This window comes from Odontesthes bonariensis, chromosome 3 (genome assembly GCF_027942865.1).
Source record: "Odontesthes bonariensis isolate fOdoBon6 chromosome 3, fOdoBon6.hap1, whole genome shotgun sequence".
Classification (NCBI taxonomy): domain Eukaryota; kingdom Metazoa; phylum Chordata; class Actinopteri; order Atheriniformes; family Atherinopsidae; genus Odontesthes; species Odontesthes bonariensis.
The window spans coordinates 21,070,039-21,088,278 of NC_134508.1; the positions used below are offsets into that span (position 1 = coordinate 21,070,039).

An 18,240-nucleotide genomic window follows, 5' to 3' on the forward strand; every position below is an offset into this window, starting at 1 on the left:
AAAATTTCTGTCTTTGGTTTCTTGTTCTCGGGTCAACACATAAAGAGCTCAAGAAACACATATTTCTTTCTCCCTTTCTTAACCCCTTTGGCCCTAATAAAATCCTAAATAATAAAATCATAACCTCTCATACTGTAAAATTACATGAAAGCAAACTTTTCCCAAACCATACCCACAACAAATGTATCATCTCATTGCACAGGGAGTTTCACTGTAGATCTTCAGGCTCTCTCCAGTCTCTGTAGGCTAGATTTAACATCCGCCAGATCTCCAGCTTATGCATCCCACAGTGGTTATGTGTGGATGAGCGTGTGGGTGTGAGTAAGAAGAACCATGTTTCTTGAGTTTTGAAGGCATGTCTGTGCAGATAAGTCTTTATCTCACGCACCTATTCTCCACTGTAGACTTCCTGCATCTGCCATGAGTCAGAGTCCGCCTGTAATGGAGGGCTTCAGATGCAAGAGGGGAATACCGGCACACCTGTCCCCTTGTTAGCCTTTTCCTGACACTTTCAGTCTTATATTTACTTACAGCAGCAAATTCAGTTCTTAATCAACTGTGCCTTAAATTACGAGCCATCCTAGAGGAATTTATCATTCTTCATTTAGGTCTTTTTTCACTTCAGCCAATATTTCTTTTGTATAATCATATCAAAATAGCTCACTTGGCATAAGTCGCCCTCTTCTCATGCTCATTTGTACACACTTTTGGATGCGTATGTGAGAGTAAGGGGGTGGATACAGACTGGAGACATATAAAGAATATGGATCATTTTGATTGCATGTGATGCTTTAGAACAAGATAGCAAACTTTGGCTGCAGGAGCAAAATGTGCCACCTCCTCACCAGCAAAACCTTTCTGCTCAAGCCTCAAAACTACTCCTTCAGCCTACAGTCGCAGCCACGTGACTCCACCCCCTGTCACACAAACGCTTCAAATGCCGTGGAAAAAAAAAAAAAAAAAAAAAAAAAACTCTTCCCCGCATACCAGGATGTTGGCTAATCTAGGGCACATGCACCAGCAATGCAGATGTTTATGAGAAGTAGTGAACTTGGCAGGTTTTTTTCAGCTCAGGTGATCAACAGGTCTGCAGTGATGAACCCACACCACCACTCAGAGAGGGGGGGGGCAATATTAAATGAAACAGCTCTATATTTTAGGGCCTCGGAACAGTTTAGACTATGTGTAAAAAAAAAAAAAAAAAAGATAAATTAACTAAAACTACATTTATGTAAATCAGGGCAGCTGGGTGTCACAGACGCACCCTGCGCGCGTGTGTGCGCGCGTGTGTGTGTGCGTGTGTGTGCGTGCTGCATACCAGGTAAACGTCACAGCTTGCAGAGGGAGCCACAGAGAGCGCGCACCACACTTCCTCAATCGACGGAATCACAGAGCGAAAAAAAGGAGAGGAAGAAAAAGAGTAACTTTCGTTGGGTTGCGGTGAAAAAGGACCAGCATTGACTTTTCAGGACGAGGTGAGACTGCTACTATTATTCTCTTCAGTTGTACTTTATGAGTTTCAGACGTCCACGTTTTACGGCTTGCAGATTGTTGCTCTAAAACCCCAACAAATGTACCTTTCTTCTACTTCGTCTTTCATCCGTTGAGGAACAAACTGTAACGTTAACGCTTTTGCTCACGACCGTTGGCGCCATACTAAACTACTTCTTTGCGGTCTAAACTGTTGAAAGCAAACTGTTCTTCGTCGTAATGACAGTATGTTGCCACGTGTTTGCAAAGACACCATAGTTTTGTCATTAACAACTTTTTTTTAAGTCGTTCGTGTACCTTCTTTTAATGAACCTGAAACGTTGCAGCGGATTCTGTGACCTGCCAAAGTTGATGGCGCTACGGGATCAGGGAGGGAAATATAACAGACATTGACAGGGGAGGTTACAGCAGACACTCATCGATGGCATTGGTGGCAGCCACTTTACATCTGTCAAAAATACGCTGCCCGGTCTACACATACAGCAGGTAACCTAACTGTGGGTATCAGACTGCATTACGTGCCGCCGTGGCGGCGGTGTGGGATTCCGGTTCGGTCACAGATTATGTAGATACTTGGTACGTGGAGAGGGACGCGAGCAGGTCTGGCCAACATGGGCAACAAAACAATTATTTGTCATAAAGACATTCTGGCTGCAAGCTGCCGTGTGAGTCAGTTGCAAAGTGACATCTGCGTTGAGCCTACTGACAACCGACCACATCCGTTGTTACTTCAGAAAAATCAGGCGCGCTCACTGAAATCCCTCCTTGAAATGTATCGGTGTTAGACCCGCGGCACTTGGGTTGGAGGAGCTCGTCAGACAGCTTGCCATCAGCAGTGAGAGTGAATTTGAATGCAGAAAGTCTGTCCTAACTTGAAACTTTCCAAAGAGGATGACTTTTGTAATTTCATTTGACAGCAGTTTACTCCGCAAGCTCCGTTTCGTTATTTCTCTTTTCCTGTGTTACTCTGCCCGTCATGCATCACTTGATTTCAAACATCACCAGTACAACTGTATTATTTTATATCATACACCTAGTGTTGTAGTTGATTATTACATAGTAATAATTACATAGTCTTTGAGCTTAGACTGTGTGTGTGATCGTGCTGTTATGGCAACACCACAAAAACTTATTTTTGTGGGTTGTTCATTAATTAGGATATCAGGAAGTAGACTTTATTTTGCGGCTTTCTAAGAAGTTTACAAGTTGGAGTATGCTGGTACATTGGGAAGGACTAGTTAATTCAATAGATGGGACAAATTGAAACCTCACATGAACAGTGCTTGGCAATCAATCCCTACTGCCCAGTGTTCTCTGATCCATTTATTCCAAAAACCCTGACATCACAGCTAACAGCTGCAGAGAGTGGGTGAACATTGTCGTTCATCACCCTCCCCTCCTTGTACATACTTTTTTCTTGACTTGCTTTACTTTTCCTGTCTCACTGTGGGCGGTTATGGTTTTAGACATCTGAATACCATCTAGGCCGACTGTGGAGCACAGCATGCTTGTGTTTGGATTAGCTACGTGTTGAGGCCTGTTCTTCTTTTGAAGTACAGGCAAACACCTCCACTGTTGCTGCTGCAACCTCTCAGAAAACTAGGCACTGTAAAAGCACGGCGACAGGGAAGTAAACAAGTTAAGAGGCCGCATGTACATTCCTCGCCAACATGTGAGATTAATGGGTATCACCTTTTGAATTGCACATACAGAAGCTGGTGGAGCATGGGCTCTTTTAGAAATAGAAATAGTTGTGGCTGTGTCTGTAGCACGTGTAAGCTTATGCAAGCAGCAAATGATGCATGCAGTAACTGGTGCCCTGAGCAGAGGTTGTTATCGATTGTTCACCAGTGTTTTAACACCAAGTATGTGTTTCACCTTTAAAGCACGAGGGATGCAGCTATCTTTTAATGTAACCTCTTTTTTTTAGCTGGTCAAAGAATACATGTCTTTATTATCATTATCACTCTTTTAGTTTATTGGTGTGTCCATCAGTCAGTTTTGAGGTTGAATGAAGAAAGCCTGCAACAGTCCTCCACACTAAAACAGGTGTTGCTGACGAAAGGTTGAAATACTTTTCGTACTCCTTTTCGTCACCTTTTGGGTGTCACTCAAGTTAAATGTCTCAACATGAGTCTTCTCTGTTAGTTTCACTGTGTTTCAGCAGAGCTTGTATTGTCACCGCTGACACAGCCATCTACTGATTTTATGTGTGGCTCTTGCTGCGTCACAGAGACAGGAAGGTGTTGAATCTGTTTCTCTGACATCAACTAAAGAAGTGCTACCTTATCTTCTCTCTCTGTTAACATTTGGTCTCACGGTGCACATGTCAGATGGGACCCAACAGTTTTGCTGCATGGGATTATGAAACGTGTGCAGTAGGAAAATTGGACAAAAGACTGGCCATGAATGTGTGTGTGTAAATAAATGGTATTTTGTAACGTATGAATGCAACCGGGATAAAACCGTGTTTGTCCATCTTTTCGAACAGGTGATCCTGGTACTCGTCGCCATGGCTCCTTTTTTGAGGATAGCCTTTAACTCGTACGACTTGGGTATCCTGCCTCCACCGGCAGACACACCCTTCTGTGCGATCAAGATGAAGGAAGCTTTGACAACTGGTGAGAATCCTTTGTTGCACCAGTTGTCCTCTCATTTACAGAAGTTGCCGTAAACCGAGTTGTCACTGCTTCTCATTTCCTGTCCTTAAACTAATACCAAGAGATATATGTTTTTTTGTTCTTCCCCACAGAACGAGGTAAGACGCTGGTTCAGAGGAAACCTACCATGTACCCGGCCTGGAAATCCAGTTTTGATGCACACATCTATGAGGGTCGTGTGCTTGAGGTCTTGCTGATGAAAACAGCAGAGGAGCCTCTGGCTGAGGTCTCGGTCGGTGTTTCTGTCCTTGCAGAGCGCTGCAAGAAAGCCAATGGACGGGCTGAATTCTGGGTAGGACATGAAATATTATCTGTCCCTTAGAGCGATGTCTGAGGGTCTTGTTTGACTGGTTTTGTTTGTTTTGTGTTCAGGTGGATCTCCATCCCTCTGGGAAGGTGATGATGGCGGTGCAGTATTTTTTGGAGGGTGCGGATACAGGTGAAATTAAACAAAATGTTCTTTCTTTTCTGACCTTTTTTTTTATGCCAACTTGTAGGTTTCTTAAATTCAGTGCCTCTGATTATCAATTTAAACATGACCATAAGAGCACCCTTCTCATTCTCAAGTAGGCAAACTTGCCAGCTACTTACCCTCGCTTTCCCTTTGATAATGTTTCTGATCCTTCCCAAGCTTTGACATGACATCACTAAGGCTATCAATTTGTATCTATGTACTGACCTTTGCTCTTCCTCTCAAGTGTTGCACAATGTCTAATCAGTTTTTTTTTTTCTCTCTGTATCTTGAAGAGAGTAAGCAGGCTGGGAAGGAGGAAGAGGCTCCCACCCTGAACCGTAGACGAGGAGCCATAAAGCAGGCCAAGATCCACTTCATAAAGAACCATGAGTTCATCGCCACTTTCTTCCGACAGCCCACTTTCTGCTCTGTGTGCAGAGAATTTGTCTGGTCAGTCCGGTCTACACTTCGGTCCTGTAAACACACCTTCAGAATCATACAGTGATATTAAAAACCTTGTGTGTAGGACCTTCCTGATATGTGAAAACATCCAGCGCTGTCTGAGAGTGTGATTTCTGACATTTTATGATACACTCTGTCTAGAGTGTATAGCCGCATTCGCACTGTAGGAACCTTTGGGAGTTCCTATGACCTTTTCAGGAACGGGGCCGTTTTTTCCCGCATTCGCACATACAGGAACTCGGCACCATGGCCCTCAGTTCCAATAACCATTTTAGCTCCTTCTCCTCAGCTGGGTCTTTTCTGGGTTCTATAGGAACACATCCGATGGAGGTGTTTGGTGGTCGGTAGCTACGCCCCTTGTCATGTTGTCACAGCTGAAATGTTTACTCATATGACACGGACACAACCTGCGCGTGTTTAAAAAGTTAAACTCACACGTCGTCTCCTTTGTCTGCGGCGCTCTGCTCTCCTTCCTTCATGAAACCAAGAAGTATCGCCTGCGCTCGATCCTTCGTCTCCTGACTCTCTGTGAGCTCTTCCAGCCTCCATGTTAGACGCCTGATGTGATTGTCCATGATTAATATCACCGTCATGTAGACTATGAACACGGTGGCCTCCCGGCTCTCCATGTTAGCTTCTTTGTGGTGTTTTTTTCTTATCTCCTTACTTTTCTCCTTACTTACTCCTTATGTTGAATGTGGCGCTAAAGTAACACGTCGCTGACGCAGACGGCTCCGCGCGGCGCATCAGTCCCGACTCATGTGCGAATGCAGACTGAAACAGTTCCGCTGGGGAAGGACAGCTATTAGAACGAAATTCGAGGAGGACCGTTCTTAGAACGGCGTTCTTAGAACTGCTCTGTCTGAATGCGGCTTATGTCAGACGGTCAGGGAACATTGTTTTTTTATTGAATGCTTTGGGATTTCTTCCTTCTTTTTTTTTCTCATCAAAATCTATTTGTGACACTTCCAATACAAACAGTGAAGTGACGCATAGAGGGATGAACTGAAGATGTGTGCCGTTATCCCAGACTAAAAGAAATGGGAACAACCATCTAAACCACCTTGTTTTCCTTATGTTGGTGGGCCGTGACTCTGGTTCTGAGAGAGCATGAAGTGATCCTTTAAGGACTGACTTCCTGTATGTTAATGATAAAACCCAGAGAATGTATCTTTTGATAGCTGCAGATATCAGTTTTCTGTTTTGGTCACCAATTTGATCTCACTGAGGAAGAGATCAGGGTGATCTACTTAAAGGCTGCCCTCAACGAAAACATTTCCTGGTTGACCAGCAGTTACTGCAAAGAGTCAAATGTTTGTTGTTGGATTCCCACACAGTGTTGGCTGTATGCAATTCTTTGATTTAGCCTCACGCAGCACTCTCTCTCTCTCTCTCTCTCTCTCTCTCTCTCTCTCACACACACACACGTGTTATATCTGTCCTTCCCCTCTAATTCCACACACACCAAATCAATATTGACCATGGACACACGTTAAACTAGATTCTGTGACTTTTTCAGATAATTTTGGCATTTTTTTCTTTTAAAGAAAAAGCACCTACAGAAAAATGAAGCTATGTTTTGTTAAAAACCTCTAAAACAGTCCCTCTCAGCTCCTTTCGGCTTTGGGCTCAAGGAGAACTAGTATTGCTTCGTTATGTAATGATCATGCGGGTGTGCGGCAGCTAATTGGACCAAATAGATATAGCAGATGTCTGCTCAACCGCAGTCTGTTCAGCGAGTGGCAGACATGAATGTGAGAGAAAAGAATTAAGGTGTTCTGTCTTTTCCAATGGATTAACAATATGTGAAAATATTCCCCTTCGTCTAATTAACCAATGAAAGCCAATGAAAGTTTGTCCCACTCAGAATTTTAGTGTTGGTTACTGCTTATAGTTGCTTGTCGGTTGGCAGGGCAGCTATTTTATACTTCATCAAGTAATTGATCAGAATGTTATTCACATGATGATCAACTCCTTTCTATCTCTCTGTCTCTCACAGGGGACTCAACAAGCAAGGCTATAAATGCAGACGTAAGTGTTCAGTGATGAAAGGAAAAAAACAGTGCTCTGTGCTATATTTAAAAACGGCTGAAAAAATACAGTCGTGAAAAAATTAGGACACCCTATGAAAACCTGTATATTCTTTAACATATTTGGACATGTGGATATTTAATATTAAATTTAACAGTAGTGAGATATCCAAGTAATATGACTAAACAATCAAAAATTAAGAAACGCCTTTTTACAACTTTATGTAAAATGTAATTCAAAAAGAATGCAATTTCTGGTGAGGAATAAATTAGGACACCCCTATATATTGGGCCACTTAAAATAGTTAAGATCACACACAGGTGTATCATATCAGGTGCACATGATCAGAACATCGTTACCCAGCATGTTGAATGAGGCTTACCCCATTTAAACCTCAGAAATTTAGTTTGGTGTGTCCCTGACTGTTGAAGTAAGAGTGAGCACCATGGTGAGATCCAAAGAGCTGCCTGACGCCTTCAGAAAGAAGTTTGTGTCTGCTTATGAGTCTGGAAAGGGATTTAAAACTATCTCCAAAGATTTTAACATCAGTCATTCCACCATCCGTAAAAATTGTTTACAAGTGGAGGACATTCAAAACAACTGTGACCTTGCCCAGGTCTGGCCGTCCAAGCAAGTTCACCGTAAGATGCTAAAGGAAGTCATGAAAAATCCTAAAATTTCATCAAAGAACCTACAGCAGGCTTTAGCTACTGTTGATGTGAAAGTGCATGACTCAACTATCAGAAAGAGACTACACAAGTTTAATTTTCATGGGAGGTTTGCAAGGAGGAAACCTTTGCTCTCTAAGAAAAACATTAAGGCCAGACTGAAGTTTGCCAGAGAGAATGCAGACAAAGACCAGGACTTCTGGAATAATGTTCTTTGGACAGATGAGTCCAAAGTTGAATTATTTGGACACCAGAAAACAAGACATGTCTGGCGTAAACCAAATACAGCATTCCAAGAAAAGAACCTCATACCAACTGTGAAGCATGGAGGTGGAAGTGTCATGGTTTGGGGATGCTTTGCTGCAGCGGGACCTGGCCAGCTCACCATCATAGAATCCACCACGAATTCTGCTGTGTATCAGAGGGTGCTTGAGGAACATGTGAAACCATCTGTAAAAAAATTAAAGCTGAAGCGGAACTGGACCCTGCAACATGACAATGACCCAAAACATACCAGTAAATCCACCAAGGACTGGCTAAAAACTAAGAAGTGGAGAGTCCTGGAATGGCCAAGTCAAAGTCCAGATCTTAATCCAATTGAGATGCTGTGGAGTGATTTAAAACGAGCTGTACATGCCAGACGCCCCTCAAACATCTCACAGCTGAAAGAATTCTGCATTGAGGAGTGGGGCAAACTTTCTTCAGATCGATGTCAGAGATTGGTAGGTGGCTACAAGAAGCGTCTCACTGAAGTCATTTCAGCCAAAGGGGGCAACACTAGTTATTAGAGGGTAGGGTGTCCTAACTTTTTCCTCCATTATAATATGCATTTTTGTTCATAACTTTTGTTTCATGACTAAAACGATGTTAATTTTGGTTGTTTAGTTGCAATTAAATAACTTTCTTTTTGAGAAATAAATAAAAACAATTTTGGACATTGATATGTGAACATTTCTTAATAAAGAGCTGACTCTTTAATGGGGTGTCCTAATTTTTTCACGTGACTGTATATTGGTGGTGTATATTAAATGGTGTACCTGAGCCTGAAAAGAAATACCTCTTCACTGTTTTGCTACTATTGTGTGTATGAAGAACACACAAGCAGTGAATCAAAGTAAATCACTTCAAAATTTGCTTTTTTTTGCAGAGTGCAATGCGGCCATCCACAAGAAATGCATAGACAAAATCATCGGCAGATGTACTGGTACTGCAGCCAACAGTCGGGATACTGTGGTATGCAACACTCATTTCTACAGCACGCCATGTGCTGTGAGCGTTGTCCGTATGTCTCAAGTTCAGTGTTTGGTTGTCAGCTCTTTGTGGGCTCTTCTTGCCGTCTTTGCTTTATCCCTTCTTAGCAGTGGTTGTTTCATCAGATCATCTTGTGTTGCTGAGTCAGACTACATTGACAGATGCTTTGCATTCATATAAGTTCTTTTTATTGACTGCAGATATTAATGGATAGAGGAGAATGTTTCAACTGATCTAGATGTAAGACACAAAGAGCAATGATCGTGGTCTTGAATTAAACTTGGGAGCGACTTGTAATCAGCACTGTAGACACGTCTGACTGATCAAACTAAGTGAGGGCAAAACAAGACAAATCCTCCTCTAAAAGGAAGATAAGGCAGGAGCCATGTTGGTACAGAACCAGCCTGCCCATAGTTATCCATGGAGGTGATTCGTGTCTTTGCTCCCATAGTTCCAGAAGGAGCGCTTTAAAATTGACATGCCGCACCGTTTCAAGACCCACAACTACATGAGTCCCACCTTCTGCGACCACTGTGGAAGCCTGCTGTGGGGCCTGGTCAAACAGGGCCTGAAGTGTGAAGGTAGATTGCAGATGTATATAATCGAACAGATGGCTACTGGTGTGTAAGTGTGCTTTCACGTTTGACGTATTTGTTTTGGTCTTTTCGTAGATTGTGCCATGAACGTTCATCACAAGTGTCAAGATAAAGTAGCCAACCTTTGTGGTATCAATCAGAAACTACTAGCCGAAGCACTGACACAAGTCAGTCAGGTGAGTTCACGGACATGGTCACAAGTCACAAACTGCTCGGTCAAACCCAAACGTCTTTAGTTGTTTAAGTCAAAGTAAAGTGGAAAAAATTGAAATGACAAATGTCTTAAGTATCATGCAACCTATGTAAATCTCTTTAAGACTCTTATCTATCTATTATAGCGTGATTTAGTATACTACGATGGGTTTAGAAAAAGTGTGCTTCAAGTTGATTTTAATCTTTCAAAAAATATTCATACCTACAAAACTGCATTGTTTTCTCTTCAGGGCTTATTTGTCTGGAGGTGAGTCTAAAGTTTAGTTTCACTAATTTAGATGTTGTCCAAGAGTGTTTCTGAACTATCACGTGCCAAAAAAATATAACAACGAGTGTGGGAAAAATGCCAATCAAAACATCCTCACACATACGTATCTGCATGATATTGATCGGCTCAGGTGAATTTGAAAATACAGTTAAATATTTACATCAGTGGAAATCAAGCTGCATGACATTTTGTTTTGACTGGAAAACAAATGCAGGCATGACATTGCACGACAGATCTCAAAAGCCCTTTCTTACTGCAGCCAAAAAAAATCCACTAACCTCTGCTAACATCTGGCTTTTGAGTGTAATGGGAAATGTTTTATTGGCATTTAGGCCCACCTCAAATAACACAGCAGTTGTTGTTGGTATTTATCAGTTTCCTGCTCCCATCTGCATTGATGGGAAAGCAACACCCAGGTGCACACAATATTTTCACTTAGGATGCTGCGCTCAGGGCGGCAAGATCAGGCACCACTCTGTAATTCTTTACAGAAACGCATGTGTGACACATGGAAGCTCTGAAACTCACTGCAACAGCTGGTGGACGGAAAAATACGAGATTATTTGATTTAACCTGTCTGCAAAACGGCTGGCAGTGCATTCTCAGTCATGCAGTGCAGACAGACGTCTGCAGTCCAGGAAGGGATGATAAACAAGTCTAATTATCTAAGAAAGTATTGATTATCAGGGGCTGTTGTTCAATGCAGCCTCAAGGCTGCAGTGTAATGCCATCCCATCACGTTGTTGTAGTTACAGCCTTGTCCCCTGGGAGGTAGTTTTAGTTACAGGAACCATTCTGAATACACTCTAGGTCTCAGAACGCTGAGGATAATAAGCTACCGCTGAATTGGGAAAGGATTTAAATGCCTTGTTTGAGTGGGTTTGAATACAGTACATTTGGTGTGGAAATGACTAAAGAGACCTGGAGAAAGATCTTTACTAAACATGTTGAAAGGATCAAGATTTCTTTTATCATTTTTGACTAACCATGTTCCCAACTGGGTTACCTTCATTGGCCGAACATTGTTCCTATAATTGTTTTAACAATAAACCCAGTCTTTAATCAGACAGTTTCACACAACACATTATACTGGAATCTCTTCATCACAAGTTCCTTTTTCATTTGGGACTATAAAGAAAAGACTTTTCATCGATCTTGAAAGTTAAATTTCAATTTCGTAGCTTGTGTATGGACAGATTGTTCAGTGTGACATTTGATCTTTGTGTTCTTTTTTTAAAAAATTTATTTATGTCTGTCATCAGAAGTCATCCACTCACCGTTCAGATCCGAACCTGACTAATCTGCCTGATATTGGAGTATATGACGAAGTGAACAAACTTGGTGGACTTGACATTAATGGTCAGTGAGCAATTTTCTATGCACTTGCAAATTTCTTACTTGCATGTATTCGTCTAGGCTCTGTAAGCGATAATAAAGCAAGGTTTAAAGTAATTATGTGCATCAGTAATTGCTATGTCTGGTAATTTGTTTGTTCATTAGATGGGCCTACTTATGGCAGACTGTGGGAAGGATCCAGCCCACGGCCACAGTCTCGCATTACCCATTTGACCCGCATCAACGTAGACAACTTCATCTTGCACAAGGTGTTAGGAAAAGGCAGCTTTGGCAAGGTACCCTCTAGCTTACACCTGTCAGCTTTTGTAACTGCAATGTAAACTGTAAGCCTCTAAGAGCCTTCTATCAAACAGTGAGCTGCAGCATATATGCATGTATTTGTCCACAATGTTCTCTTCTCTTTGTAGGTTCTCCTGGCAGAGCTGAAGGGGTGTGGGGAGTACTTTGCAGTGAAGGCTCTGAAGAAAGATGTTGTGCTGATGGATGACGATGTGGAGTGCACTATGGTCGAGAAGAGAGTCTTGGCTTTAGCCTGGGAAAACCCCTTCCTCACACACCTTTATTCCACTTTCCAGACAAAGGTGCTCCTTGTCTGCGTCTTTCGTACACTCAGCAGCATTGACCTGAATTATGTCAGAGATACTAAAAGTGGATTTTCTCTGCAGGAGCATCTGTTCTTTGTGATGGAGTATCTGAATGGCGGTGATCTGATGTTTCATATTCAGGAGAAAGGGCGTTTTGAGCTCTACAGAGCCACGTGAGTCACACCTGCCATCTTTGCTGAGCACTCACATGCTCATGTGCCTGCTCAGTAACTCAGACACAGAATCAATGAGTTGACTGAAAGGTGGTTCTTGTAAAGAACAGGACATGCTTACTCTTTCTTTTTCCCCCCCATCATGTTTTTTTTTCTTGTACATAATGTACTGAAGTTAGATGCACTAAAGGCTGGCTGGTATCCATTAGCTCTTGTTCAATACAGACAGGCCTTGTAAGGAGAGAACAACTCTTAGCGCCTGTGTACTGTTGTGTGTTTATGGGGAGGTATCAGCTACTGCCACCCACCTCTTATCACACTTTGGGAATTCCTCCAGAAAATCAATGCCAAGCTGGCCAAAGAAAGTGTGAGGTTTGAAAAAGTTTCTCGTTAATTACATTGCTAACATTTCTTTACCAGGTGCTGTGAAACACACAAATCAAGGTTAGAGATAGATGGAAGAGTCATTATTATTTTATGTGTGTTGGCAAGAGGAAAACGCACAATGTAGGCTTCTGTGTTTTGATTTGGAAAAAAAAAACATTAATGTAGATTTGACCCTCAAAGTTTCAAAAGGCCATTTAAGAAAACAGCCAACATACCAGGCACTATTGGTACAAGACTGTTTATTGTCCATGTTATAAGTTCATCTGTTGTAGATGAGGCAGGGTTTGTCTGTCCTTTGCCCATAGCCCTGATGCGATTTTGTATGGACTGATTCACTTTTGCCTCTCGTTTGGAATCGGACCATCATTTGGTACATGCTTGATTCAGTTAAGAACTGGGGTGAGAGGCAGCGTACACTCTGGACAGGTTGCTAGCCCCTTACTGGGCCAACATAGAGATGGTCAGACTCACTCCGAGGGTCAATTCAGTCGCAAATGAACAAATTTGCATGTTTTTTTTTTTGATGGTGGGAGGAAGCCAGAGTTCCCAGAGAGAGCACGTGCATGCATGGGTAAAACATGCAAACACCACGCAGAAACACCCCGGTTGGGATTCAAACCAGGAACTGTCTTGCTGTGAGGCGACGGTGCGAACATCCACATGGCCTCTTGACCTTTTCAGACCTTTTGTTTTTTACTTCTGCCTTTGCTTTGTACTTGCAGAGCCGACCGCTTGTTACTATTTTCACTCTGCAGTTTTGGTTCTGGTTAACTGCCTTGCTTCACTGATAAGTGACTCATATTCACATGTGGGAAAATCATACTTCTTCTTTGCCCTCGCAGCCATTGTTGTCTAATTAGTTGTATTTTCTTTCCTATAGCCAAACTAAATAGACTAATTAGGGGAGTGCCAGCAACCAGTCAAAGCTGAAAAGCGAGTGAAAATCAGGCCCATCCATGTGTTTACAGTTTCACAAGGACTGAGATTTATGAAAGTAAACCATTTGTGTGCAAGACTATAAAACTGGCCAAAACAATGTGCAGACACATTTTATATCCATTTTTGTGCGTATAAACAGTTTTGGTTGTTAAACTACATGGAGTTTTATGCGTCTGCCTCCCCGTGTGCACAGTCACTGCTCTAACAGTGCCATTACATCTCCTGTAGTTAAACCATTGTATGTGTCTTGGACTCATGAGATAACAGAAGTAATTCTCTACTTTGTAAACACCGATACCTGATCTTATGTTGGCAAACACTCCTCACTCAGTGACTGTATTCATCCTAGATAGTTTATCCTCACTGAGTGAGACCGAGGCCTTCACACAATGCATTCATTTATGTGTTTGCACATGTTTCTGCAGTGCACCTACTTAGGATTTTATAATGCCAGAAACTAGACAGTTAACTTTCTTTCTTTTTTTTTTTTTAACTAACTGGAAATTATGGTAGCTGAAGCATCCAGCTTGTGTTAAGATATATCACTATATGAGTCCTAAAAGACTGCATTCATAAATGATGTATGAGGAGTATTGCTGTATCGATTTCCAAACAATATGTAGCCGCACTTTCTTTTCTCTACATCTTGTTAATATGCAGTAAACAACTGGAAGTCATTCAGAAAGAATTTTGTGGAAAGACATTTTGAGTTTGAACTCTTTCCGCTTGTTTTTTAATTCTCTCTGACACTGCATCCTTCCTGAGGCTGTCTGTAACCCGTCATTGATAAGTGGTTTAAACACAAATTAACTCTATATGTAATTTCTGCTGTGTGCATTTTTTTTTCTACAAGTTGCAGTGCACCAGCGGCTGAAACTCCATTCCAGTATTACTCAGCACTTATGCAGTTTAGTCTCTGTTCTATACATTGTTTTGTTGTGTGTTGCTGCCACACGAAAGGAGTGTATCTTTTGTAACTGGTTATGCAACATTTTTTCCTTTGGCAGTGACTGAACTGGAGACTTTTAGATGACCTCTCTGCCAACACAAAGTAGATAGCACTGATCTGTTAAACCATTAAAGAGAGTCCAGTCTGTCATTTCTCACATAGTTAACTCGGCTTACTTAAACTAGACCTCATTTGACATTCTCTCTTGTTTTGTTGTATGTACAGGTTTTGCTTTCTTACTTGTTACATGAGAGCTATGCTTATGATTAATGAAGTTGTTGAGCAGCTAACCAGACCGTTTATTCAGTCATTCACAGTGAATGACCAGAAAGGGTTTTAGACTGACGGTTGCTCTGTCTGCTTTCAGCACTCAATCGTTTTATCTGACACATGGTAAGGGAAGCAGGTCAGGAATAGGCTAATCTTTCGGCTCTTGGGTTTCACATTATGAGAGCGTTATTCACTTGTCTCAGACTCCATACAAATGTCCTCCTCAATAATTCAGGTCTACGCTGAAACGAGTCTTCAGTGACACCAGCATTCAGCTGCCAACTCGTGAGATATGTATTGAGATAGCCAGAGAGCAGACGTGCCGCTTCTCCATCAGAGATGGATGCCTGACATCTGTCCGTCTCTGTCATCTCTTCTTCCAGGTTCTACTCTGCTGAGATCATTTGTGGTCTTCAGTTCTTGCATTCCAAAGGCATCATCTACAGGTCAGAACAAAAATATGATGTACATTCGATTGTACGCTACACAAACACTTTCTTTATCACACATATATATATATATTTTTAATACACACCAATGATTTCAGTTCAGCTGCCTGTTGAATGTGAAAATGAACATTCAGAGAGTCTAAAATTGCCTGGTTAGGTGATCCCACACATTTTGACACCTGTATGCTGAACAGTGACTGTAAAGAAAACTGAATGTGGGTGCTGTTCAGAACGCTCAAAACTGTTCCGAAACTTACTCTCTTATTGTATCCAAAGAATCTGCCATTTCTTTACAATATTACTCCCACTGTTTTGCTTCCAGAGATCTTAAGTTGGACAACGTGATGCTGGATCACGAGGGGCACATAAAAATCGCTGACTTTGGCATGTGCAAGGAGAATTTGTTTGGAGAAGATCACGCCACAACTTTCTGCGGTACTCCTGACTACATCGCTCCAGAGGTATAGTGCTCCAAAGTCGGAATGTTTTTACCCCCGATTTAGTTTTTTATCACTCTGCATGCAAACGTGTTGAAGTGCTTGTGTAAAATATTTCTTATTCTTATGTTCAAACACAGATCCTGCTGGGACAGAAATACTCATTCTCGGTGGACTGGTGGTCATTTGGGGTGTTGCTGTATGAGATGCTTATTGGTCAGTCGCCTTTTCACGGAGATGACGAGGATGAGTTGTTCGAGTCCATCCGCATGGACACTCCCCACTACCCCCGCTGGATCAACAAGGAGGCCAAAGACCTGCTTGAGCAGGTCTGTATTGTATCTGGCCCCCCAGTTGTGTATATTGTGTGAAAACAACAAAGAGCATGCATAGAGAAATGCATCTTTGTGTTGTTGTGATAAGTCCAAATTCAATCTACGAGGATCTGATGTTGAAAAGTTTGTGTGGAGAAAGAAGAGGAAATCAAAAGAGTCGGGTTAAGGCAGGAGTCGAGGCAAATCGATAGTAAATTCAAACATTTTAATTGAGAAATTTAGTCATGCCACTCTATGTCCAGATATGTTTTTTTTAATTTATTTTTTTAAATGTATAGCTATTGTTTTTAAGTATAGCTTGAAGCATATGAAGACCTCTTAGAGCCACTCTACATATGTCGTAATAGGACATCATTTCTGTTTCAAGTACTTATTTCCATGGTTTCTTAAATTTGAGTATTTCATTCTGTAATAAGTTGATCAAATGAATATAAACTCAACTGGATAATGGCAATGTCTATAGTGGACATGTTTGGGATGTGATGGGGCATATTTTTTATTTAATCTTTCCTGGCTTCGCTTCCCTGCAGTTGTTTGAGAGAGACCCCACACGGAGGCTAGGAGTTGTGGGGAATATCAAGTTGCAACCCTTCTTCAAGACCATTTCCTGGCAGGCCCTGGAGAGGAAAGAGGTTGAGCCCCCCTTCAAACCCAAAGTGGTATGTTCCATTCCTGTCACTGAGCACTGAAACTATTGGTCATGTCCATGCATGTCTGTAATCGTGCGATTGTCACTTTTTTTTTTTTTTTTTTTTTTTTTTACCATTTTTTTGCTGAGATTTTTTATTTATTTATTTATTTATTTTACAGAAAGCACCAAATGACTGCAGTAACTTTGATCGGGAGTTCCTCAGTGAGAAGCCGCGGCTCTCCCACAGCGACAAGAACTTCATAGATTCCATGGACCAGTCTGCATTTGCAGGATTTTCCTTCATGAACCCTGAGATGGAGCACCTTTTAGAAAAGTGATTGTTGTAACGCTAGTCTGACTCAGGGGATCTTCCTGTGGACAGTTCACATACTCACAGATGAATTGGCTGTTCCTCAGTTAGTATTTGTGTAACTTCATTTTAAGCACAACCTGTTCTCTTTGGGTACGTATAGACATAGAAACAAGCCCTTGTATTGTATATATTAATGTTATTGTGTTTGTGTGCATGCTCATTTGTGGAGGTTGTGAATGCCTATATGAATAATAATATTATGGTGGGAGGCTGAAAATCCTTACATTCCACCAGACATCACTGCTATCATTTGCAGCCATTTTTTTGTCCCTTTTACATGCAGTTTAACTCTGTTTGGGATAGAAACTCATGAAGGGGGAAAAAGCTATGAATAAACTGTACTGTGTAGAATAAACTGTACTTTAAGTGTATATTGATTATGTAAATGAGATGACTGCATGTGTATAAGTCAGAACAACAATAACATGTCCATTTTGAAAGTATAGATTAATTTTATCCATCGAATCATCTGAATTCCTGCGTTTGACTTGATAAATCTGAAGAACTGTAACAGTACTAAGAAGATGTGGTTGTATGGTTAGCTGAACGCATAAAGATCAAATCTAAACATCTACAGCTTTTTTTCAGTTGTACAGAAAGGTCCTGTCTGTAGATTGGGGAATATTGAATGTAGCTGGAGAGTTCAGTAGTGTTATATAAGTGTATTAACAGAGTGGAACATGTTTTAAATGCTGTACATTAACATTGTAGATGTATATTGTTGTAACATGTATATTGGTTCATTGAGGATGTACTTTTTATTTTAGTTTGTTTTTTACTGTCTCCATATTTTACATCTGATTAAAAAAAAAAACATCAACTCCCAACCCTGTGCTCCTTTTTTATGTTCTCAGTTATTTAAGAATCTTAACTTGAAAATGAAAAACAAAACAAAACCGTTTAAATTCACAAATTGTGGAACTTTTAAACAGACAGACCGTATCATTGGAGATGGGTTATACATTGGATTTCTGTTCATTTTAATTTTAGTTAAGATTTTGTAGTTTATATTTGGCTTTTGTTTTTAGTACTTTATTATGACATGCTGAAAACAAATGTCATTTTGATAGATCTCTTTCAAAGAGAGCAGATAATCTGGATCCACAAATGAACCAAAGCTTTCTTCTGACGAAATTCCTATTTTTATTGGAAAAAGTTGCTTTTCATATAGTCAATAATTTCTTTTGGCCAAATAAACTAAATTCAGGAAACCAATCTGGTAGAGACGCAAAAAGGCTCATTGTTGGTGGGCCATTTTCATTA

The 18,240-nt window shown here is 41.1% G+C and overlaps 1 protein-coding gene across 1 annotated transcript; it reads left to right on the plus strand.

The window, feature by feature from the left end:
- The first annotated feature begins 1,330 nt into the window (after positions 1 to 1,330).
- On the plus strand, positions 1,331 to 17,804 carry prkcda (protein kinase C, delta a). Its single transcript, XM_075460931.1, has 18 exons — positions 1,331 to 1,475; positions 3,983 to 4,112; positions 4,244 to 4,443; positions 4,524 to 4,590; positions 4,899 to 5,055; positions 7,067 to 7,098; positions 8,914 to 8,999; positions 9,469 to 9,598; positions 9,689 to 9,789; positions 11,357 to 11,453; positions 11,595 to 11,725; positions 11,858 to 12,031; positions 12,116 to 12,207; positions 15,136 to 15,198; positions 15,524 to 15,662; positions 15,779 to 15,967; positions 16,504 to 16,632; positions 16,784 to 17,804. The coding sequence occupies exons 2-18, from the start codon at positions 4,004 to 4,006 to the stop codon at positions 16,940 to 16,942; spliced, it is 2,055 nt and encodes a 684-aa protein (XP_075317046.1). The 5' UTR covers positions 1,331 to 1,475; positions 3,983 to 4,003; the 3' UTR covers positions 16,943 to 17,804.
- Positions 17,805 to 18,240: the final 436 nt, after the last annotated feature.

Bases quoted from the DNA above. Each gene is read 5' to 3' on its own strand.
- prkcda (XM_075460931.1), top strand. From the start codon at position 4,004: ATGGCTCCTTTTTTGAGGATAGCCTTTAACTCGTACGACTTGGGTATC. The intron at 12,032-12,115 runs GTGCTCCTTGTC...TTTTCTCTGCAG, and splicing joins ATTCCACTTTCCAGACAAAG to GAGCATCTGTTCTTTGTGAT. The intron at 15,199-15,523 runs GTCAGAACAAAA...TTTTGCTTCCAG, and splicing joins TCCAAAGGCATCATCTACAG to AGATCTTAAGTTGGACAACG.